Below are 24,134 nucleotides of genomic sequence, written 5' to 3' on the forward strand. Positions count from 1 at the left end.
ACTCAGCCTGTTAAGCTTTATGCCTTTGTCAGCAGGACCAAAGTATTAAATAAATTAAGGACTTGTTGAAATTCAAGTATTGCATGAGAATTAATCGGCTTTTAGTAAAAACACACCCCTCTCCAAAAAAAAAAAAAAAAAAAAAAAAAAGCCCAAAACAAACCAACCAACCAGAAAAACCAATGCCATAAAACCAAAACACAAACCAACCAAAAGAAGCCTAAAACCAGGACCAGCAGAAGATTTTCTTGCTCCATCTTTTGAACAGCAAAGTGCTTAACCTGAGTTCTGTAAATATTTCTTCCTTCTTTCTTCCTAAGTAAATGTCTTGCTGCTCTTCTCTGTGTTACAGAATAAATGTAGCATCTAGTCGGCCTAAGCGTGAATTTAAGCCAAAGCCTGTAATAACTACAACTCTGGAAATTGGTGATAATCAGCAGCACAATGGGATTGCCTATAGTTCTTCCATAAAATCATCAGGTGAGTCTGTCACCACAGAATTAATATGTCTGTAGATGTTTTGCCAGATTGTTGCTTGAGGTATATCTTGTACCATGAGAACAGTGGATTGACCCATCAGGCTTCAGTATCTGTACATCTGACTCCAGATTGTTCCTCAGATTTCAAAACAGAACTGTGAAGCAGGGTTCCTCTCAACAGACTCTCACCTATCTGAAATTTAGGTGTGTCATTCTCCTTGGCCTTTTAGGTCTCTGAATTGCCACTGAGGGTGGGAGGAGAGAGGGGGAGATGCGCTGGCAGAAAAACATTCGTTTTCTTGCAAAAAAAGATGCCTACAGTCAGTGTGTTTGATCACAGTCTGGAGTATCTCCAGCTGCTAATTTTTCTCCACAGTCTCAGGGCATAAATGATCTGTACAGGATCCCAAATATTAGCCATGTAAAATTCAGCGAGATGACTCCCACCCTTACTGGTTTTAACATCCTTTAACTTTACTGTCCCCTAATCATGCACTGAAGTATGGACTGAAGTGCTTTAGCTACCTGTTGGTGGGGGCTTAGGACCCTTTCATTCAATAAGGCCCTGATTTCACAAAAAAAGGCAACTTTTGAAAGTTATATGATGTGAATAGTAATAATTAGTAATGTTACACATTGAAATAGCTTTTCCTCATCTCATGAATGAAATAATTTTGCCCTATCTCCTTATTGACTACACCATATGATGAGATGGCCCAGTAAAAAACCAAACCGATAAAACCCCAAACAAACAAAAAGTCCCAAACAAAACCCAAATGACTATATGCAAAGAAAAGAGAATGAAAGAGCCAGAGATTTTTCCATAAACATTACTTGGAAGGAAAATAGAGGGGAAGTAGTAAGCCAAAAGTTCCCTTCTGCACTTGGCATGGCATCTTGGATTTTTTCCTGAAGGTTTGTTGTTTTTTGTTTTTTTTCCTAACTCTCCAATTTCTTCTTCCCTCCAGTCTTGTTCCTTTTTAGAGGTTGTTGGAAGAGATATGAGAGAACTAAGAGTGAAAGAATAAGGCTTGGAGCTGTAACTTCATGCTCCTTCTAAAGTCTCTAATTTTCTTGCACTGTGCTACAAGAGGAAGCCATTATACAATCCATACTGAAGGGGAGTTGCAGCATTTTGGCAGCATAAATCCACCCAATGAGATCTGATTCCTTGATTTGTTTAAAGCTCCTTGTGCTGCCTGAATGCTGAGTTTTTGTGTTGCTCTCAGTTGTGGGATGGAGGGAGACAGCCCCCTCTGTACATTTTCTCACGTCACACCAGTGATTCCCAAGACTTGTGACACAAGGACATACTTCATCCACAGCACTGGAGATGTTTGCAGGGATCAGTAACCTCCTTCACATTTTCACAACACACCTGGATGAAAGTAGCAAAAACACAGCAACTTTATTAAAAATTACCATAAAATTTCTTGGCCCTATCAACTACTTATCAAGTTATATAGGACATTTTTTTTTCTTGTTTTGCATGTGCAGGGGAGAAAGGAGATTCATAGTCAGCATTTGTATATAAACTAGTGTGTCAAACCACATTACAGTGGTTCATCATTGCCATGCAGCAGTTGTTCCAAGATGTCCTTTAAGGATAATCAGTCCTGCCTTCAGGAGAAGGATAGATGATTATTTCTCCAGGTTAATTCCAGTCCACTTAGTTAAATAAAAATCTCACTTTTAATGAGCTGAAAGTCAGTGAAAACTGGAAAAAAATGACCACTGATCACTGAGATAGGGAAGGAGTGAGGCACTTCTACTCCGACTCCATTCATGGACTGCTGTACCATTTGCATATCACTAAATGAGGGGTTGCCACTGCTTCATTTGCTTAGTGCTGTCATAATGGGAATGAAGTAAATCCACCATAAAAGAGGTGAAAAGGAGAAATAGTATATATGTGATAATTGTTGCCATGTTCAAGTGTTGTTAATAACACTAGAAAGGCCATGTATGCTGATTTTTCCCCCTGAAGAAGCTGTGAGTGCTGTGCTTACCTCCCCAGCAGGTACAAATCATCACTGAAATCTCTATTCATTCTCTTTTTTTTTTTTCCTATTCCTACTCAAACATTGTCCATATGGATTTCTGTGAATTACAGTGGGCTCAATATGCCCTGCTTATAAATTGGAAAACTTTTACTGTCCCTTTTTAAAATTGGAATAATGAAACTTTTTTTTTTTAATGATCTGTGATTTAGAAATGAGAGCCAGGCAGTTCTAAGCAAGACTGCTAAATGTCTTAAAGTCTCCATGAGATGGGGAGATAGTTATCACCTTTTTGTTCAGGAAACTGACCTCCCCATCCTACACAAACAAGCACATCCGTGCTTCATATTCCCTGCTTCCATATTGACCCTAGCAAAATACAGATCTTTAATTTCTCTGGTACTGTCCCTCAGGGTAAGTAGTGTCTTGGTATTCAGCAAACCCGTGGAGATCTGCAGGACAGTTCAAAGCAAGATGTGACACATTCAGCACAACTGCCATGGTACAGTTCTGAGCGTGGAAATTAATTTTCCCATGTTCCACGATATTTTTTCAGCTATCAACTTCTTGGAGCAGAAAAAGTACTTTCCTTTGTATAGTCTCTGACATGTGAGGATTATTTACTACTTATGACTCGCACACATTTGTAGGGCTAGATTCACATAAACTTAATTTTTATGTTGTTGCAAGTTATTTGGCTGCTTTGAGCAAATGCAGATAAAAAAAATCTCTAGCTCTAATTCATTGTTATCCTCATTAATGAGCTGCAGCTGTGAGCATCATCTGGCTCATTTTAGAAGTCTTTAATTGCTGTATTACATCATGCCTTTCACTCAGTTTGTTTGTCAGGTTTGACTATGATATGAAATATATGGATCTGGTTGCCACATGCTGGAATTTAACATAAGCATCTAAGTGTTTGCTCACTTCAGCTATGAGGGAGACTGGGATTAATTATCTTAGCAGGCTTTCAGTTTGTGATTATAAAAGTACAGTCTTGCTACCTGATGTATACAGCATGGTATAGAAGACAGAGTAGATGCAGGTACAGGCGGTAGCACCCTCTGTAGGGGAAAACAAACAAAAAATCCTCAAACCATCATTGTATGGCATTTTGGTTTCATCCTGTAACACACCAGGAATCAGACAGCTTCTTGCTTACCCTGATTCTGTCCTGTCCAGATCTGAGTGGTCTGGAAATATTAATGACAGTTCTTTTTTTGACTGTGACAGAGAAGTAGACTAGAGAAATTAAGGAGGTACATATGGAGTTACAATGAACATAAACCCTGTTGGCATAAATAGAAGAGTGCAATTTATTTAGCTGAAACCTCTGCAACATTTGTGCAAGTAGACAGCAAAAGGCTGGAACGGTGCCAGCAGTTCTGTGATGTTAAGCAGTGTGTGTTGCAGACTGTCAGGCAGTGCTGCCCCCTTACCTTTGTCAGGGAAGCTTTGTCTCACTGGATTATCCAGTAGCAGCAGCTGCCTGGCTCTAATGAAGACTTTGACTGATCCTACAGCCTGGAGTGAAACCAGTTGTGCTGGCTGTGGCCATTATTTAAAAACCTTTTCAGGCTGCCAGACATTTCTTTGCAGTTCTTTGGAGCTTAAAATGAACCAAATGTGATCCATCTCTGATCAGGTACCTCACTGTCAGAAATTAACTGGCTTGCAGTAACAAATTAGCCCCATGGGAGCAGCTGGTGCAGGCGAAGAGCTCTGTCAATTATTGCGATAGGTGCCTTCTGCTGTTGACAGTTCTGGAGAGCTGGTACCGGTTCTACCTTGGCAAAGGCTGAAAATAACTCAGCTATTTTTAAACACAGTCCATTTGTGGTTTTAAACATGATAAGTCCATTTTTGTTAGGCAACTGGCTCATCATCTCTTTCTGCATGGAGTCCTTCAGCAAATGCATGACAACCAAGCTTTCACCTGTACCAGTGTATTAGAGTAGCTCCAATCTAGTTGGTTCTTGTAGGACTTTGTCACTACCCTGAGCCTTCCACAGGGAGAGGACGATTCTGGCATTGTGGCAGTGCTGCTCTGGGAAGGTTTGCTTAGTCTCTCTTGGCATTTCTCTTCCATTGTTGTAAATAAAAGCTCTCTTCTGTTGCTATCAAAGGTAAAATATATCCACAAAAGAGAAAAGTAATTCCTACTTTCCAGTTTTAACACCAGATATTGCCCCCAATATCTGTATTATTGTCAACTAAGAAGATGCTTTTAGCTGTCTGTTCTCACTGAGTGATCATCACTGGTTCTTAGCTGGTTTCCATTAGAGACTTCTCCTAATTCCTCTATCTAGAAAATGCCCGAGCAGTTAATTTAAATAGTTTCTTATGCATTACCATGATTAACAGATTAAAATGCATTTTTGCCTTTTTAGCTAGTATATCTGTATTGCATTACCAATTGCATGCAGATTTACCCAGTTAAAAATGATAGCTGGGAGAGTCAAGGCTGGAATGTTTGAGTATTGCTGCAATGTTCTCAATAAGACAACCTGAATAATTTAATATAAGTACTAGTGTTCTAGAGGTGTCTTTTTACAAGGCAGCAGCATTAAGTCTTTTCTCCTGTTCTTAATTTATAAATGTATTTCAAATTACCAGACTTCTACTTGGATACATTACATATGTTGTTAAAAAAATCTGTTATTGCTGAACTATAGTTGAACCATGAGCTAGTCCTTGACCACAGAGCTGAGCTTTAAAATTTGAACATAATTATTCAAAAATATTAATATTTAATATATATATTTGGTATTGCTAATCCAAGCTAATTAACACTCTTCTATGAGAATATCTTAAAGAGTATTTACTGCATTTATAAGGTTAACTTTTTTTTTTTTAATGTTTATGGGTGATTTGGAATTGATTTTTTTTTTTGGACAAACAATGCAAATCACAAGAACAGCCAGGTACTGTATCAGAAAACTGTTTTCATCCCTAAAATAATTTGGCAGGTGCCTTTGTTCCTACCACAGCCTTTGCCTTAGTTCAGATGGAGGTTGTATAAAATAAAGGACTGGGGAAGGTGAGCTCAGGGAGCAGTAACCCAGAACTGTCACAGCTCAGGGGAGGGTGGAAGCCTCACTCCTGCCAAGGCACATGTGGTGTGAAAATCCAGGTGTCTGCCTCGGGCTGCAGGGCTGTGTTTGTAGGACCAGGAGCCCCTGCCCTCTGGTAGGTATTCCCACAGGATCGATGTGCCATTTTTTTCAAGTGCCATTTGTTTAAAGGAGTCCTTGTCATTTCCCCTGTTGACTCTTCTGCTTCCTCAACTCCTGCCCTTCCGATTCCTCTGGCAGCTACTCCACAGAGAGCACATTTGACAACTGATTACTCAAGTCTTCAGTTGGAGATAAACATCCTTTTGAGAGGGAAGGCAACTTGCAATGAAAGAGTAGTAGCATCTGAACTTAGGGGACAAACAATTATGCTCTAAACTTATTATCACTGATCTTGTACTTTATATGTAGAAGCACCAGATGTTAATGAATAAAAGCAATGGAAAAGCTATTACTGTTGACATGACAGCAGGGTACATTTTTGACCCCTTCTTTTGTGCTTAGTGGCTGGTGGGATGGTGTGAAGATCAATTAATGTGGTTGTTTTTTCTGTCACTGGGGCAGGTTCTTCAGTCCACATGGATCAGCCTTGCTGCCAAGCTCTTTATGACTTTGAGCCAGAAAATGAAGGCGAGCTTGGGTTTAAGGAAGGGGACATCATAACTTTGACCAATCAGATTGATGAGAATTGGTATGAGGGGATGTTAAATGGAGAATCTGGCTTCTTCCCCATTAATTATGTTGAAGTGATAGTTCCCTTGCCTCAGTGATTGTGTCATTTGAGCTGTGAACATGATTTCATGACTGAAATGGATTCACAAGTGTTCTGTCAGTGTGGCATTCTGTGAAAGCCTTGCTATTTGACTGACTTACTGACTTTTGTATGCGTCTTTTTAAAATGTATTTATTTTATATTCAAAAAAATTTCACCTTCCCTGATTTGTCAACCTGCAAAAAAACCCATACCCAGTTTTTTTGCTTTGTGCCTTGAAGATCACTGTATGAAGTGTTTACTGGTAGCTCACTGTTGCTCCAAAAATGCATTTCCTTGCTATTATTGTATGTGGATTTTTTTTTTAATCTTTGGCTGCAATGATTTTACTATTGAAAACCATTTTAAAAAATACTGTTAGTGAAGCTAACTGTAGCCAGTTCTTAAGTTCCTGATGTCATTGAGTTGTTTTTCATCTATCACACCGTAATTTATTGTGGACAAGTTAATTAATCTTTTGCATTGTATGTTGACAAAAGGCAAAGTTGTTGTTGTCAATATTAAGATGATGTTGTACTAAGTACAAGTTCTCAGCATTGAAAATTGGTATAATTTACTGACCAAACTGAATAAATATTTCTGTGGGATAAGAACAGTGGTTGCTGCTTCTGTAGTGATGGTTCTGGCACTTGTTTGAGCAGGAGGCTACTTTTGCTGAATAGATCAGCTTTCAGTGACAAAAACAATGCTATGTCAAAAAAAAATGCATGAATAAAGAAAGTATTAGTTTTATGACATCTCTGCTCTGCAATTTTAATGATCTTGCTACTTCTCTAGTGCTAGTTTACCATTTATGTTAACATCTTTTTCTAGCAGAAGGAAAAGAGAAATTCCTTAGAACTAAATACAAACTACTCCTAGTTCCATAGGGTTTGTATAGAACTCCAGTGAGAGAAAGGGGGGAGTAGTACTGGTGCCTACTGCATACAAAGTCAATACATTTCTCTTTCTTATAGTTAGTTGAAGGGATGGAAAGGAAGAGAAAGAAGAATAGGTGGTGATAGAAAGACATGTAATAACTAAAAATATACAGAAAAGCCTCAAAATTAAGGAAGAATTCTGGCATCAGTACTTTCCCAAATGAAGATAGAATCACTTTGTTTTCCTGTTTCCCATCTTCTGCTTTGCTTAGTAATGTAGTAGTGACCAAACCAAGGGAGCAGCCCTGTAGGAGCGTGGAGTTTTCTGCCAATTCTCTCCATTCAGGAGAAATTTATGAGAAGAGAGCTCAATTCTTTATGGGCAAGCTGTCTACTGAAGATTCTTCTTAAGCTCATAGCAGTTCAGTTCCAGTTGAAGTAATTGATAAATATCAACAGTGCTGAAGGTTTCTTTAGGCTGCAGTCCCTAATATCAGTCTTGTTACTTCAAACCACTCACCAGAAATCACTGAACAGACAGACCTTTATTATTTAATCTGCAAATATTTAAATCCAAGAGTGCTTTTATATACATGAAAAATATCTTTAATAGTTAAAAAAAGTTTTAAGAAATGAAGATAAATACAGCAAAGTTAGAGCAGCAGCTATTTCTATTGTTTGAGGTGGAACAAGAATTTGGATCTGCTACAATTCAAGTCTCAAGCCAGCACCTACTCTTGATGTCTCAAAATTAGAATTTTTAAATAACAAGAGTTTAAGCTAGCATAAGGAAAACCTCACCTTAACACCTGCATCCTAACACAAAGCAGGTCTTGAATTTGGAACTGAACCCTTTGGCAAGTTAAAAGACAGTCAAAACACTATTCCAGCATTGAGAGAAAGCTGCAGGCTCAGCTGTTCCCCCCTGCTCCTACTCTCAGGTAGAAGTTTCCTTCATGTAGCTCAAGACCCTTCCTTTCCTCCAGGGCCAGCAGGGGAGCAGTTTGGTGGCGAGACAGTGACTGCAGTGCCCTCCTGAGGGGGCTACAGGACAGACTTTCCATGGAGCACACAGCTACCAGCGTGACGGGGAGCTGCACACTGCACATGACCAGTTTCCCCCAGCTGTCCCATTAGACACACACAGCTGCAGCCTGAATGGAGATTCAGCACATAAGGGCTCAAGAGCAGACAGTGTGAGGTGGTTTTCACTACAGCTGGGCTTTCTAGTTTTCATTTTTGAGTTAGCATATTTTTGCCTCTAGCCCCTTATAAAGGTGTTGGGACCAATTAAACAATGTCAGCAGCGCTGGTCACAGTACCTGCTCTGTCAGAATGAGATGCTTTTTCACATTTCCAGGATACACTTTTCCAAGTTAAGGCAGGCACAGCTCTGCTGTGATACACTGTATCTAGAAATAGACAATACTGAAACAGGGACTTCCAGGTGCTAGACTATAGAAACAGTACATTTAATAACAAGCAGGAATATTTCTTACAACTTGCTTTTAATTCTAAAGTGTTTTACTCTAGGAAGTGATCCAGACCACTTATGTATTTCTGCATCAGGATCTGAGCAGGAAACATTTCAGACACTCATCACTCTTCAGGGCATGTTTTACTTCAGACCTGCTCAAGGTGCAGGGGTATGATCTGTCCCATGTTTCCCACTCAGGCTGGAAAGAGAAATTACCTTTAAAGAACACCACAGCAGAATATTGAGAAAGTTGAGGCAGCCTCATGTTCATTGTCAAGTATTTAACATCCTTCTAGGGCACATGTTTAGAAGCTTTGTAAACTCTGTACCCTCCTTTGTTCAAGCAGGTCACAGAAACCAGATCTCATGTAAAAGTAAAAATAACTTCACATGGAACTTGTATTCTACTGCTCTTTGTGTCAGTGAATCCAAGGCCAGGATCCAGTATCAGAAGTTAGGAAATTCCATCATGTTATGGATAATGCTTCTCACGAAGACATCAGATGGAATATGTGAATTCCAAATTCCAGCTATTACAGAAAATATCAATGCATGTCTATATCACCTGGGAGTGAGAGGTGTTTTCAGATGATTGTCTATATTACATGACAGAACAGCTGGGATCTTCCTTTTGCTGCAGAGAGTAAATAGGAAAACATGAAAATTAGCATCATATGCACAAACTTAATAATTCTTGCTAGGTACCTACTTGATCCTCATATAGGCAGGTAGGGTTTTTAGCACTCTGTAGATTTACTTATTAATAAAGCAGAGCAGATTTTCAAGAGAAAATACATGAACTGTACTACACAAGCCTAAGTCCATGCAATACATGAGCCTGTGCCTTAATGAAAGGCTGTCAGACTGCCCATCACTACCTCACTTCCCAAGCACCAGAACTTAAGTGGCATGCAGATCCGTGCTGCCCTCTTTAGGATGGTAAAAGCAGAAGCAAAACATGGAAACACTGCCTGTGCCTTTAAAGCACAGCATGCATTCTTCCCATTGTTTTACTGCATGCAACATGTTAACTTCCATTTACTAAGCAGCAGTTTCAGTCCTAGCAAGGCAGCAGAAGCATATAGATACTAATGTCAAGAGTTTGATAGGAATTCAGCAAAAAGGAATGACATTAAAATTTGATTAAGTATAAGGATTGTTTCTTACCATAAATGGCACACAACTGTATTGTAAAGTTGCTGATAAAACAGATTAGAAGCGTAAGGAAAAAAGTTACTTTTGCTTTCCATCACTGATTATTAAACAAGTTCTATAAGAAGAAGCCACCCCTGAGGAGAGGCCCCACTCTGAGTATGAAAAGAAGCTTGTATCACTGAGAGCCCAAAGGGCAGAACAGCATTACAGACCTTCTCAATAGCCTATTTAATGGGGTCTCACCATCCTTCAGTGAGACTGAAAATATTACAAGAATGTGCATGCAAGTCAGGAGACTGATAAACATCCTTTAAGCCACATGGTATTTTAGTAACAGATATTTATCCTGATTTTCTGTTTGAAAGGACAAAAAAAAAAAAAAGCCAGCAGTCAGTCATTCCCTATTTAGGTACATTTTTTTTTCAGAAATACAGTACTAAGGTACTTGTAAGTTCCTGTTTAGACAGGTACATTATGAAAATATCTAGGATACTGTAGTGGCAGCTTTAACCTAGTGCAGCAAGATGTGACTCCTTGCAACTAGGTAGGAGCAGTTTTAGGAAGAGCTGTGGTAGCTGGACATTTGTCAGCAGGAAGGAGAGAGTTTTTAGAGCTAAGCATCCCCTTGCTCTCAGGCTTTGAAGTTTGTACCATAGTACTGTTTTGGGTCAAGGCACAAACCAGCTTGAGTCAAGTACAATCTATAATTGTTTGGTTAGGACCAACTTAAAGCCCTCATATTAGTTGGTTTAGACCATTTCAGCAATCAAAGGTAACTAATAGTATATCAAAGTACAGTAGAAGCATCCAAAATGCATCAGTTCAGACTTGTATTACGGTCAGCCAAAAGCCATTTGAAGGGGCTGGACAGTCTTGCACAGGATGCAAGTTTGTAAGTGTATTGACCTTAAGATCACACTGAAATCATCTTAAAAGCAAGCAGGGACATTGGAGTGTCAAGTCACTGCATCCCACAGAAACAGTGTTTGCATTCTGTTCTTGGGATAACAGCTTTAATTCACAGTCAAATATTTAGACAAAAAGAAAAGGACATTAAAGGCTGTATTTTCAGTGTCAGTAATAAGATTAAATAATTAATGCTACTGTTTGATCATACTTGGAGAATAAGCAAAACTTCACTTGCATTTCTGATGCAAAGCCATGCAAGCTACATCCTATGTGGGACAAGAGACTGCAGCACTACTGATGAAGCAAGTTTTCTATGAGGTGACAAGCATGATTCTCATCATCTCACCTTCTTAAGGATGGTCACAGGAACCACTATCATGAAACCAAACAACATTTCTTTTTTCTTCTTCTTTTGGTCTGACATCAAGAAAAACATTAAGATATGTGGGATATGAAGAGTACTTGAAGCAGTATTTTCATTTAGTAAGGAAAAGAAATGGCCATTGAATGACTGCTGACAGCATATATTTGAACTTCAGGCAGCTTACCTGAGATGCAAACTCTGCTTCACTTCCAGTTATTTCTTCATAATCATCATCTTGCTCACTTTCTTCTCCTCTGGGTACAAGCATTATCTTCCTCTCTGCAAGTTCCTAGAACACAATTGAATTGCCACCAAGACCCTCAGGAATTAATCACAAGCAAGGTTAGCATTAGGACAGTACAAGTGTTTTATTATTTCACTTACCTCACCAACATCTGTGATGAGCGTAACACCAATATTATCCCCAGTTCCCCAAGACTTCTGAGACTTCCAGACCAGATCACTAGGACCTGGGCTTACACCAGCAGCTGCACCCCAGATCTGCAACAGATTTACAGTGAGCTTCTGAAGAATCTGCTTTTGCTATTAATTACAATTCAGTCTAACATATATATTATTAAGTATTTTAATACCAAAGACATCCAGTAAGAGAAACTGAACCACTGTAATCCCTGACCAGTTATTTCTTTTCAGGACTACCAAGAATGGTGGTAATTTTTTCCTAGCTGAAGACTCCAGAACAGTGCAGAAAAGGCTGTTAACAGCTTCTGTCCACTGTAGAGGAAGCCCTGCTTGGCCATACAGAACATTGAGTTGTAGTCAAGCCATAGTCACAGACATGCTCAGGGAAGCAACTTGCATGTGCAACAGCCTCTTGCCTGGGGTCACTCGAATCTGTTGGACAAACTCCTCCACAGTTCAGAGTAGCAAGTGTAGAGTTCAGCTCTTGGATCACCACCTACATGTACTTAGAGTATGATTTTAGGACGAGTATTTAACTTAGTACTCTAAATCATTACCTCAACAGTGCTGACCTGGAGCAGGCTAAAGATTTTATCAAGAGTGTGAGTCTCTGCACAACTATCAAGTCACAGGAGTGTGGGAAACCCTAAGAAAAAGTTAGAATATGGTGATTCTGTTTACAATTAGAACACACTCCAATCTGGGATGATCCAGGTTCAGTCCAAGCTTTAAAAGGAAATGTAATTACTATTCCAGATTAAGTTGCTTGAAGGATTTTCCCCATATCTATCGCCACATAAAAGCTTTAGTTTTTTAGACACTTTGAATATCTATTTAGTTTTCCATATTACAGGAAGATCTACTGACATCTAACACAAGAACAGAGCTCTGAGGAAGTTTTACCAATCCAATACCTACTGTAACTTCTTGGCCTGCCTGAAGAGTGAACCGTGAAGGAAATTTGTAAGTAACATCTGCCACGCTTCCAATACGTCGTCTCAACACCCAGCCATGTAGAAGTTGATCCTGTGGGACAAGAAATATCTCTCAGCATTACAGACCAACACCATACAATTTAAACACAAGATTCTTTCCAGACTCATGGGCCAGTTTTATTCCCACTCTTGTAGCATACAAGTATCTGACAATTTTGAGGAAGCAGCCATATTTGCATTAAAGTCTCCCTATGTTTTCTCCCTATACTTTAGGATTAATGTTAGTCAAGTTAAGCCACACCTATTCTTATCTTTCATTAACAGGAGGGTCATGATGCTCTTTACCAGGGAGATTCTGATAAATAGTTTGCCATGGCCACTACCATGGCCACTATATATTTGTATATAAAATTAGTGGTAAAAACAGCTAATGAGCCAGATAAACCCTCTGCATAGATTAGATATCACCAACTCTATTCAAGCTTTTAGCTGTTTTAAGTATTTTTGACTAACGTGAAACCATCTTTATCCAATTTACTGGAGCACCCTATTTAGTTCAACGGGGGTAGGTAGTACTAGCCTGAATCTGGTGACAAGCAGGTGAAGGTGCTTGATTTTTGCACACTAAAACCCCCTGCACCTCCACCCAAAGGCAGCTCCCAGACAGCCCTGGGAGCAGAGCAGCTGCATACCACAAGGTCAGTCTATAGTCTGTCACTAAGCTAAAGCCATCCTGAGCAGTCATACATTGCAATGCAGACTTTAAAATGGAAATACCTCATCAGAGTGGTTTTTAAGCCTGACAAATCTCCCATCTGCATCGATCTCTTCAATAGATATATTTCCAGAAGCTGAAACATGCTGAATAGTCTTAAATGCAGGACTGTGCTCCCTCTTTTTGGTTTCTTTGATTTTTCTTTTCTTCCCATGCAGGAATCTTCGGCCCTGACTTGCTGCTTGAGTTCCTGCGCTGTGTGAAGATGGACTGGGTGATAGCTTTAGCCTAGAAGGAAGTCAGATAACATTCACCTGAGTATCCCATGTGCTTTGTTTCTTCTCATGCCTACCCTCCCCACTACAGCTTCCTATATCCAAGCTTTCAATGGGGTCTTGAATACAAAACTTTGCTTTTATTGGCAAGAGTAGCTAAGCCGTTTGTTAAGTTTGGAAGACACCCCCAGCCCCAGCATTCAGAGCAAGCTTATATTCATAACAGAAGATCCACAACTGCACTAAATATTCCTTTAAAGTCTTAACAGACGGTCTTCAGTGAAAGTAGTTTCTTGACCCTTCTTAGCATGTATTGAGAGTTCATGTTCTCACCATGCATGTGAGATACCATGTCTGTGTAGACAGGAGTTGATCCAAGTTCCCAGCTTCATTCATGGAACTTGAATGCTCTTTATCTCTAACACATAGCACAAAACTTGGAGAGAGTTGAGGAATGCTTACTAGACCTTTGAATTTTATCAGCTGGATTTAGGAAGTTACTTTATCTTACTATACCATGTCGTAGATGTGGGATATAAATACAGATGATGTTTCAGTAACTGAATTACTGTTTAAATGATGTGCTTATTTGTTTCTTGTCCCACCCACATTCTGAAGGATAAAAAGAGTGTAAAAGTCTTGAATGAAGCAAGTTCTCACAATGAAGATCTTGTCATGGCCTACCTCTGTTCCTCTCCTTCCAACATCTTTCTGTACGCATTTATTTCCAAGTCTAGAGCCAGTTTCACATCTAAGAGATGCTCGTACTCTTCCAGCTGTGCTTGTGCCTGCTTCTGAGCTTGTGCCATTTCTTCCTCCTTTTCAGCCATACGCCTTCGATGGAGATCACGGTCATAATCCAGCAAATTCTGTAGCTCCTTTATTCTGCTCTCCAAAGCAACATTCTAAAATTAAGGGGAGGGGAAATAAAGAAATCAAACCATAAGTGAAGATTAGAGAGAAGAGGCAAATATTTTGAATTGAGAGTAAATTAGAATAATTATAAGGTTATACAAATAAAGACAGAACCTGGCTTTGATATTGATTAACTTGAGATAACAGAGTATCAACTCTCTTCTGTGTTTCCATCAACTCCTCCCGAGCAGCACTGGCAAACTCACTGTTTCTTGCTGCAGTTAGCTGGGCATTCTCCACCTGTGGATAAGTCACTGTTAGTCCTGAGTTACACATTAGCATGTATTATAAATAAGGAAGGAAAACCAAATAATTTTCACCTGTTACACCTGGAAATAGTTATCTTTTAGTGAAGTGTGCAGATACCATCCAGGTCAGAAAGTTCTGTATTGCTTTCTAGAGAGGTTTACACAAGTTTGACATTTATGTCAAAAAAAGTCAGCAATAATCAGGTAGCGAAAATTTCTGGATTAGGATATTTCAGTTAGTAATGTATGAGGACTTTGTATGGATATTAAGTAAATGGATTCTCCAGAAGACCAATGGAGAATGTGTTTAGAAGCTGCTTGTCAAAGCATAGAGCTGCAGGATATTGGGTGTACAAATCAAACTATTATCACTCTTCCCCAGAAGGTCTATTATTAAAGAGTTTCTACATCTTTACAAGCAAATTGCTCTACCTCAATCTTGAGATGTCCCAAGAAAGGATAAAATGATCCTTCAAGAAACACTTAGAGAATTTTCAGTGGAAACAGAAACACAGGCATTCAAAGGAATTCCCCGAGTTGACATGCAAGTTGGTGTGCAGGAAGTTATGTTTGTATTAAGTAATTTCAGTCTTGAATAAAACCTAACACACCTTGGTCATGAACCTGCCAGAAGTCTGAAATATGATTAACTTCTCCTAATCACTCCCTGTATTTATGCTTGAACCAGTTTTGATTGGGATCAAATGTTTGCAAAAAATCCTACTGTCAAATTTGACATGGCTTTGAAATTCCTTAACAACTTACGCCAAGAAGCTCTGCAGTGAGTGCAGGGGCTCCATGCATCAGCTGTCTATGCCAGTGTGCCCTTAATTATGCCAAGGTGCAGAGAACTTCAGATTTGTTTTATTGTCATCTTTTACAAACCCACCTTTGCACTGAAAGTTCGTTCCATCTCCTCTTTGTAACTTTGAATTTGTTCTTCGTGCTGTTTTCTGAGCCCCTGCAGAGCATCTGAGAGCTTACTCTCAAGTTCCCTTTGACGGCCAGATTCTGCTTCTGCTAGCCTGCTCTCATGGACTCTTTTTGTCTCCTTGAGCTCCTAGGAGAAGAAATTTCTCAGAGAATTAACAAGCCAATACATCTTGAAACTGGATTTAGTGTACCAGCTTCACAGATCCTTCCCTGTTGAAGCAGACTTAATGAGTACACAATAATTCATCTTTATGCATATCTTATTCATCCATTAAGTGTGGCACATTCACCTTGCCACCTCAATATTGTTTTTCCACCTCACTGCCAGCATTGCTTAAACTAATAAATGTAGTAAATATTTAATTTGTACGACTAATTCTTTGAACTAGATAGTTTCTCTTTGTTTAACTTAGAACACATGCACATACACTGTTACTTCACCTACTCATTTTATTCAAAAAGTGATAGCAGTTGTTTAGAAAAATTAGAATTCTCTATCAAACCATACACTTTGAGATTCCTACCAGTGAGAAGGAAGCTGGTTTACAGTCATATATAAGCTATTCATTTAGTTGTATGTACTGACTTCTCTCACAAAGGTTACCAGACACCTGAGAAGCATTAAGGAAGTTGGAAACACAAGTTGCTTAAAGGAGATTTAGCTTCTTCAGTTCCTTTAGGCTTCAAACATCTGGAATCATTTAACAGGAACTAATATATGCACTATCACTTACACGAAGTAATATATTTGGATTTCAGTTATCTTTAGAAGAGCAGACTAAAATTTCTCATATCCCAGACAGCTATTGGTACTATCCCAGTTAACATGAGGTTGTGTGTTTTCTTGAGCCTTCCAAGTTAAGTGGATGTTATGAGCTGATGGGCTGCCATAGGTTGCTAGTTACCTTTTTAGAGATAAAAGCAATGTTAAGATGGGCTTTAAGTGCATCCAGGGATCATGGACACCTAAAAAGATGCCTTGTTAATAAGCTAAAACATACGTCTTCATGAAGGCGCTTCTGGAACATCATTTCTTCCTGCAAAGTTTTCATATGGTTTTCTAGGTCCACCCTCCTCAACATTTCACTGTGAAGATGCTTTTTAGTATCCTCCAGTGACAGATTCAGCTAGAAAAGACAGACAACAGGGTTATCAAAATTAAGAGGTATTTTTTTCAAATTAGGCAGCCAATTTGTTATATGTCATTCAATTTAATTACCACAGCAATCAAAACACACTGGTTGAGTGAGGTGAGTTACTCTGTGTAAGTTCTTATGTCAATGGGATCCAAATATCAGCAACAGATAGAATCCAATTTAATTGTTGTGTAGGCCAGATTTCCCACAAGGCAAATATAGAACAACCTTTAATCCCACCAGCTAAATTTGTTTCCTCAAAGCAGACTTCTGATTAATCAATTGTACTATCCATATATATTCTTCCCCTTTACAACTGCAATTATTCCGAACTTCTTCCTAATGTCTAATACAATTTTTTGACACTTAATCCTCCAAATACAGCCTGTGTTCATAAACTAGTATGCACTTTGAGTATTATATACATCCCTGATGTGTCAGAGAATGCTACAGGGACTATAGCTGTATATTTCATCTTGCTGTTAGAACAAGAAACATTACATCCTATGGTCATAGAATGAAAGGCACCTACAACAGGTGGAAGTTTTGAGGAAACCACCATCAGTAGCATTTGCTGTCAGCAAGGCTGTGGAAATCTTTTTGTCTACCTGTCACTATCATAGTTACCAGGCTTTCTCTGCTTTTAAATATAAATAATGGAGGAAAATCAAGCAAAAACCGCAGGAACAAAAGCAAAGTTTAGATTCCAATAGCAAGCCTTACACTGAGCACTTGATCCTTTAATTCACGGAGCTCATTCTCCAAAGTCCGGTTCTCATTCAGGGCTGTTGCTAAATCAGCTTCCTTCGCATTCAGCTGGGCATCGAGGTCTCTCACACGAGCCTGGGCCACGTTTAAATCACTTTCTTTTTTGGTATTCCTACAAGGGAGAGTTTCACACTTAAGTGCAGCCAGTGAGGGAGAGTTCGTTCCCAACGCGTTTCCCTTCAGAGGCGTCCTCCGCGGTTAAACGCAGGAGAGGTTTGTCAGGCTCACGGTGAGAACACAAAACAAACCAGACAGGGCCCTCCGACAAGCATCATTTGTTATACCAGAACGATTCCTGACCCATTTTCCAGCTCGTTCAGTTCAAAGCCTATGCGGAAGCCAGCTATTTTCCAGGGCATTCCCAGCGGGAGAGGGAAGGGACGGCACAGGCCGGGGCCGGACAATCCCTCACGGACACCCCCGCGGCAAAGGCGGCCCCGGGCCCGCCGGGAGCGCCTCGGGCTCTGCGGGCCGGGCCGGAGGGCAGCCCGGGGCCGGGCCCTCACGGGCAGGGCGGAGCGCGGCGGAGGCTGCCGGCCGTGCCGCTCCTCCTGCCCGCAGCACACTGGGAGCTTTGTCCCCCGGAGGCCACCGGCCAGCCCGGGGAGCTGCCCCCTTGGGGCTTTGCGTCCTGCAGCTCCTCAGCCACCGCCGCGAGCAATTCCCTCCCCGCTCGCACAGCGCGATGGAGGTACGGGGTGAGGGGAGCTTTGCTTTCCGAGAAGAGACCATCTCCACACCAACACCCAGATAGTGGAACCGCAGGTACCAGCTGGATGGCAAACACTCTTCAGCTGCCACTGGCACCACAGTGGAGAAGTGCGAGAAGGGCCCACAGCGAGTTGCTGTCCGAGAAGAACACTGATAAATAACTTCCCCAGACTCTTCCAACTTTTGAAATTCTTACATGTGTCTGCCCACGAACCAGAGTCGGAGCACCTGCTCAAAATTTGTATTTGAGATTAGGAAGAGTACAGGAAGTCCTCAATTTATTTTGGCAACACCAGTTCTGCCAAGTGGCAAAGTTGTGTCAGCTCATACAATGAGTTTTCCAGGATAACTGAGATCAGTTGGCAAGAGCCCAAAGTAATTCTGCAGGATTGATCAGCTTTAGAAAGCTTGAACTGCAAGGAAAGATTGGAAAATACTAAGGGTTGTTTAGTCTAGAAAAGGGAAAAGTGACAAGAGACAGAACCATTTTTAAATACATGAAGGACTGCTGCGTAGTTAGGCAATCTGTTTTCCATATCTATTGTGGAAAAGACAGGAAGCTCTGGTCTTAAATTGCAGGGAGGAATACATGGGTTAGATGTTAGGGAGAGGAAGCTGACAGTTCACCACTGAAGCAAACTGCCTGAGGGGGGGTGGGATATTCTGGAATCTCCATCATCTAGAACTTAAGAGTTACACAAAATCTGCTGGGAAAGATGTATGTATGGCTGGTTCCAGCACAGGCCTGGGGCATGTGGCTGCATCAGGTGCTTCCTCAAGGCCTTTTCTAGCCCTGCTCTTCACAGGCATTTTTAACTGTATTGTGCCAGAAGTTATTTACTCTTCACTCAGACTCTAGGGGAAGCAGCTCAACTAACAGTGAATAACAAGATAATGTGCTGTAGTTTTAGTATTTAAGGTTTCTTTCTTTTCTAGGTATTAATTATTCACTTTCCTTTTGGGGTCTCTGCTACCAGCACCACTTAATCTATTAGATATCTATTAAGTATGTAAATAACACTACATAACACTGACTGTTTCATCCTACAATAATATAAATTTTATTCTGCAGTCAAAGTGTGCGCAAAACTGAAATTCCATTATTATCTGCTTTAGCAGTTCACTTCCCAAAGTAAGCATCTGACAGCCAGGCTCAGGTTTCCTGGATTCTTTCCTGAAAAATATTATTTTCAAAGAAGCCTGGAGTGAGACCTTTCATCTTAAAGAGCAACAATTTAACAAGTCTGATGTTGACAAGAGCATTTACTACCCTTTTATCCAAGTCTGGGGTTCAGAACACTGCTTTATACCCCAATGCAGCAAGCAGTGACAGTTACAGTACTCTGCAACATTCCATATGCCAACCATTCCAGAGCTAAGTGTAGCCTATGGACTATCAGTTACAAGCAAAATCTTTGAGGTGCTGCCAATCACATTCCTTGTAAATCAGGATGACACATAAGCTTGATCTGGAGAATTTAAATAATTTTACTGAAAGATTTCAGGTATGTTTGAAACAGACTCCAGTTTGTCAAGACCAGAGGATGTCAGCAGCACATACAGAATTCATTCTCACAACCTCAGCTGCTACACTGAGCGGCACATACACAAGAAAAAATGCACATCCACACTCCTGGTGCAGAAAGCGTGGTCTTGTCTTTGTCTGCTGTGTTACTGCAGTTGTTTTGACCTTCCTGAGGCTGTGAATTCAACCAATATGCTTATCTACAGCTTCTCCTCCCCAAACATCTGCTTCCAGTCACTGTTGTTTAAGTAGTAAGAAAAACAACAAATGCAAGCAGTTTATTGTCATCAAAAACCTTGAGTCTCTTAATCAGTGATTAATAAGAGCCAATAGTTAATGCTGTTAGGAAATTATCTGGTGATATTTCATTCTATAAGAGTTAAACAGCCACCAGGTTTATTTAAGGAGTATGTATATCTAAGGACATGATACCCTCAAAGTTTGTTCCAAGTCATCTGAGACATTTGCAGTTAGGCAGCCCAGATACAAAACACATTAATATTAGGACTTCAGTCTAGTCCTTTCAGAAACCTTTCAGAATATGTACCACGTATCATTTCCCACAGGCTGTAAATTCAACTTCTAGGACCCAGTTACCATAAAAGCAAAAATTCAACCTAGCAGTCTAGAGGATTGCGTATCTTCCAGTCTAAAACTTTACAACCAAAGCCAGAGTTACACAAACACAAAGAGCAGCAGAAAAGTTTTAGAACAGGCATTACCCCACTCCTTACTGTCCACTCAAGTGGCTAGTTAGATTTACGAAACAGATCTGTGAACCAGAACCCAGCATGACAGAGAAACCCAACAACTATGCAGCTGAAAACAGAAGCTTACAGTAAAAAACACATTTTATTCCCAACTAGAACAGCTACTTGAGTCCTACTGAGCCTATGAAGGGACTATTTCCTCAAGGCATTAAAATAAGAGGCTGGTGCCTAAATTCGCTCTGATACAGCTTTATAACAAGATATAAGGGGCCTGTGGACATCCAAATTATTACAAGTCTATAACAGATACAGGGCATTGCTGTAACTAGCAGTGCTAGCAGGCTGTATGTTTCTGTAGAGGAAGCTTGTTGGGATTGGACACTTGTTCACAGACCTCTTCCTCCTTCTGGAGAATGGGACAGCACTTACATTGCCATTGTCCAGGCTTGGTGAGCCTAGACAGGATGATGATTCCAGCCTCAGGATACACAGTTTACAAGAAAGTCAAGCTAGAACAGCAGGCAGCTCATCTCAGGCTTAAAAGCAACTAGGGTAACTTCTGAGCACTACCAACCCGGACCAGGTAAGCCATATTGCTCCCAGAACTATCTTCTCTCTGTATCCCCCTCTGGGCAAAGTCTGAGCTAAACAGCCCAAAAAAGATGCACTCTGACTTCATACAAACTCTCCTTCCACTGCTCCGTGACTTTCTAGATACTTGCCAGCATCTTGAGCGTTTGTAAACACAGGCGAGGTGCCAAACCCAGGCAGCCATGCATTCACACCCCAGAAGGTCATTCGGCACCCCAAATCCTGCAGGAGCCCCGTGCCCATCGCGGGCAGGTGCTGATGTGACCCCATAGCTTCGGAGGCACTTAGCATCGCCCCAGCACACCTTCGGAACAGGCATCCAGACGTCTCCTAACCCCAGGAGATAACGCCTTCGGGGATTGTCACGCCTGCACGGCCGGGACATGAAACATCACCGCGCACTCCTCCCACAACCCACAGGCTCCTGCCAGAAGCATCCCCTTCCCCGCACCCTACAGGAGCCCCGAGGAGACGGCTCCCCGGGATGTCCCCGGGCAGGGAGGCCTGCTCAGGGCCGGAGCACCGACCTGACGTGTAGTTGCCGATGCTCCTCGCCAATCTTGCCCAGCTCCACCTGCAGCGTGGCCCGCTCGATGGCGATGTCATCCAGCGCCCGGCGGGCGTCGGCCAGCTCCGCCTCGTAGCGGAGCCGCAGGCAGCCCAGTTCCCGGTCAGTGCCCTCCTGGTGCTCGCTCAGCCGCTGCTGCAGCGCCGACTTGTCGGCCTCCAGCGTCCGCACCCTCTCGATATAGGCGGCCAGGCGGTCATTGAGCTGCCGCAGCTCCTCCTTCTCCTGCAGCCGGCTCAGCCGCGCCGGGCTCAGCGGGGACTCGGCGGCGCGGCCGACGGAGCGGCTCCCGCCGACCGGCGTGGGGGGCAGCGCCGTGGCCATGGCAGCCTCCGCTGCGGGCCCCGCCGCCGCCGGGACCGCCCCGCGCAGGACTCCCAGCGCCCGCCGCCGCCCCGGTATAAATAGCCCGCAGCTGCCGCCGGCCCGCGCCGAGGGTGGCAGCTTAAAGGGCTCGGGGTGCTCCCCGCCGCCGCACCGGCCGAGCACTGGAGATAACACTTTTTTTTGAAATTTATTTTATTTTCTTTTTTTTTTCCCTGTTTTATCTTTCAAATGTGCCTTCCTGCATTTTATCAGTACAATGGTGCTGCCCGGAGAGGGCGGGGAGAGAAAAACCTACCCCAGCCCTGCGTTCTCACAGACCGGTGCAAGGGGTCGGGGCGAAACCAAAATCCTAGCTTTAGGAAGATCCATGATAGCTGCAGTGATGCTCACACTCCAGCATACTGCTGCGTCAGTGCTCGGCCTGTTGTGTCTGAGATTTTTTTTTTTTTTTTTTTTTTTTTTTTTTGTTCAGTTGATGAAAATAACCTGTTTTCTTCTGCTCTTTATGGGCGTTTTTAGCTTTCCTGTCAGCCATCCCACATACATAGTGTTCTGGCTAAAAAGTGATGCGTGAGCAAAAGGAAGAACGGAGGTAGAAAGAGAGCTTGCACGAAGACAAATGTGTGAATATGCCTGTGAAGCCTTACACTAATTACATTTAATAAAAATCGTTGTTTAGTGAGGAGGTTGCTTCAGCACTTCTTCAGTAGCGATGTGATCAGTGATAATTGTCAGGTTTTCCCACCAGCTAATTAATTTACCTTTTTTTACTTCCATTTCTGAGAGCAGATGCTATAGGAAACTCATTCAGTGTGAGCCTAAAAATCTCTGAACATTACTGTAACTGTAAATGACAGTGTTTGTCGTAGCAGTTACAAGAAATGTCAATTAAGATCTTAGCTTAAACTGTTATTTCCTACACAGGAAAATACTCTTGGCATGCTCTCTCTTAGGGCTGTTTAAATGCAAAGATAGATTTTTGTGAAGATTCTAGGCAAAAATTCAAGCTCCTCTTTATACGTGGTCAGGCAGGTAACATTGGAAAACAACATAATTTGTCCCAAGAATGTAGCTGGGGTGTCTAGAATTGTCATTTATACCTCTGGATACAAGGTTACAGAGTTGATAAGGATACAGATGAACGTGTGAATCCACTGCATTTTTTTTTCTGAGCATCTTTACACATTTTTATAAAAACCCAAAACATAATTTCAAGATTCTAAAGCTATGTGCAGCATGCAAGTGACATAGAGCCAGACTAAGTTCCTCTGGTTCTTGTCCAAGCAGCACCAGCAGGAAATTCTTTTCTGCAAAGCTGTTCCAGCATTTTATTTTGATTTAGTGAGTACTTGTTTGTCCTTCATTGCCAACAGAAAACTCAATTCAAGAAAAATAAAAAAGCATGGCTTAAATCTGAACATGTACCTGTAAGACCAAGCTGTGTACATCTGAGGGTTTAATTCAGCTTTGAAACCTCAGTCCTCTACAAAGAACTCTGTGATTGTGTGTCATTGCCATGCTTGATCATTGCATGTTACTGGCCAGCTGTTCAAATATATTGTATGATTTTGGAACAGACGGAGGACAAAGCAAGACATCTGCTATTCTGAGAATATTTTTTCTTGTCTGCCAAGGCTTTGTAATAATAAAAACAGTTGAAAGAAATAGTTGAAAAATAGTCCTGGCTAGTTTTATCTTTTGTATTCTTTACCTGCTCTCTTGGTCTGAGAACATAAGGAAGCAACTTAAGAAAAGCATAATGTTGCTGACTCTTTTCTTCATGGCATTTTTTCTGACTTCTTATTTGATACTCTGTATTGCTTATACCACAAATATAGCTGAGGAATTCCTGCAGAGATAAGCCTGTGCCATCCTTTCCTACTGTTTCCAGTTTAAAGATATTAGTAATGTTCCAGGATTAAGAGATGGGGGAAAATGTTGGAAAAGGTACATATCCCAGACTAAATCACAGTAAAAATTATTCATAAATAGTCCTTTTATAGTAAAATATAGATATGGGAGATTTAGAAGTTATTAGCAGATGCCACAAAGTTGGAATAAAAAACATTGTGGATTTTTCAAACATCTTAATGGGCCCTTGACCTTGAGTTGGTGAAATTACGTCAAAAAAAGAATACAGAAATAAAGCTAGTAATACAATAAAAAGCAGGGGGAAAAGAATCAAGTAAACTTCTTGTTATCTTTTTCCATAGGTATCTTCTAACTAATTCCAGGCAGCTGTAAGCAGTGTGTCTGTATTGGAC

The 24,134-nt window shown here is 41.1% G+C and overlaps 2 protein-coding genes across 5 annotated transcripts in view; one reads left to right on the plus strand and one right to left on the minus strand.

Annotated features, from left to right (window-relative positions):
* Nucleotides 1-7,374, plus strand: part of SH3GL3 (SH3 domain containing GRB2 like 3, endophilin A3) — a 43,125-nt gene extending 35,751 nt beyond the window's left edge. Inside the window, exons 8-9 of the mRNA XM_062501374.1 lie at nt 353-480; nt 6,118-7,374. Coding sequence (XP_062357358.1) covers nt 353-480; nt 6,118-6,323 — 334 coding nt within the window. The 3' untranslated portion in view covers nt 6,324-7,374. The remainder of the gene's footprint in view (nt 1-352; nt 481-6,117) is intronic.
* Nucleotides 7,375-7,711: 337 nt separating this feature from the next.
* LOC134049149 (lamin-L(III)-like) lies at nt 7,712-22,789 on the minus strand. 4 transcript variants are annotated; one of them, XM_062501371.1, is made up of 12 exons: nt 21,503-22,785; nt 17,394-17,550; nt 16,536-16,661; nt 15,491-15,661; nt 14,468-14,593; nt 14,123-14,343; nt 13,226-13,451; nt 12,432-12,539; nt 11,475-11,591; nt 11,275-11,379; nt 9,830-9,861; nt 7,712-9,296 (listed from the first exon to the last, which is right to left on the minus strand). In XM_062501371.1, the coding sequence occupies exons 1-12, from the start codon at nt 21,865-21,867 to the stop codon at nt 9,224-9,226; spliced, it is 1,827 nt and encodes a 608-aa protein (XP_062357355.1). In that variant the 5' UTR covers nt 21,868-22,785; the 3' UTR covers nt 7,712-9,223. The 4 variants fall into 4 exon arrangements, 3 of the variants coding, with proteins under 3 accessions (XP_062357355.1, XP_062357356.1, XP_062357357.1); XM_062501372.1 differs by lacking the exon at nt 9,830-9,861 and adding an exon at nt 11,073-11,143 and having other exon boundaries at nt 21,503-22,784; XM_062501373.1 differs by lacking the exon at nt 9,830-9,861 and having other exon boundaries at nt 21,503-22,783.
* Between the last annotated feature and the right edge of the window lie 1,345 nt (nt 22,790-24,134).

Source organism: Cinclus cinclus, chromosome 13 (assembly GCF_963662255.1).
Source record: "Cinclus cinclus chromosome 13, bCinCin1.1, whole genome shotgun sequence".
Lineage (NCBI taxonomy): Eukaryota > Metazoa > Chordata > Aves > Passeriformes > Cinclidae > Cinclus > Cinclus cinclus.

Coding starts and splice junctions, on each gene's coding strand:
- LOC134049149 (XM_062501371.1), bottom strand. CDS start 21,867: ATGGCCACGGCGCTGCCCCCCACGCCGGTCGGCGGGAGCCGCTCCGTC. Junction 13,452..14,122: donor TTGGAAGGAGAGGAACAGAG/GTAGGCCATGAC, acceptor ACTTCCTTCTAG/GCTAAAGCTATCACCCAGTC. Junction 11,380..11,474: donor TCATCACAGATGTTGGTGAG/GTAAGTGAAATA, acceptor ATTGTGTTCTAG/GAACTTGCAGAGAGGAAGAT.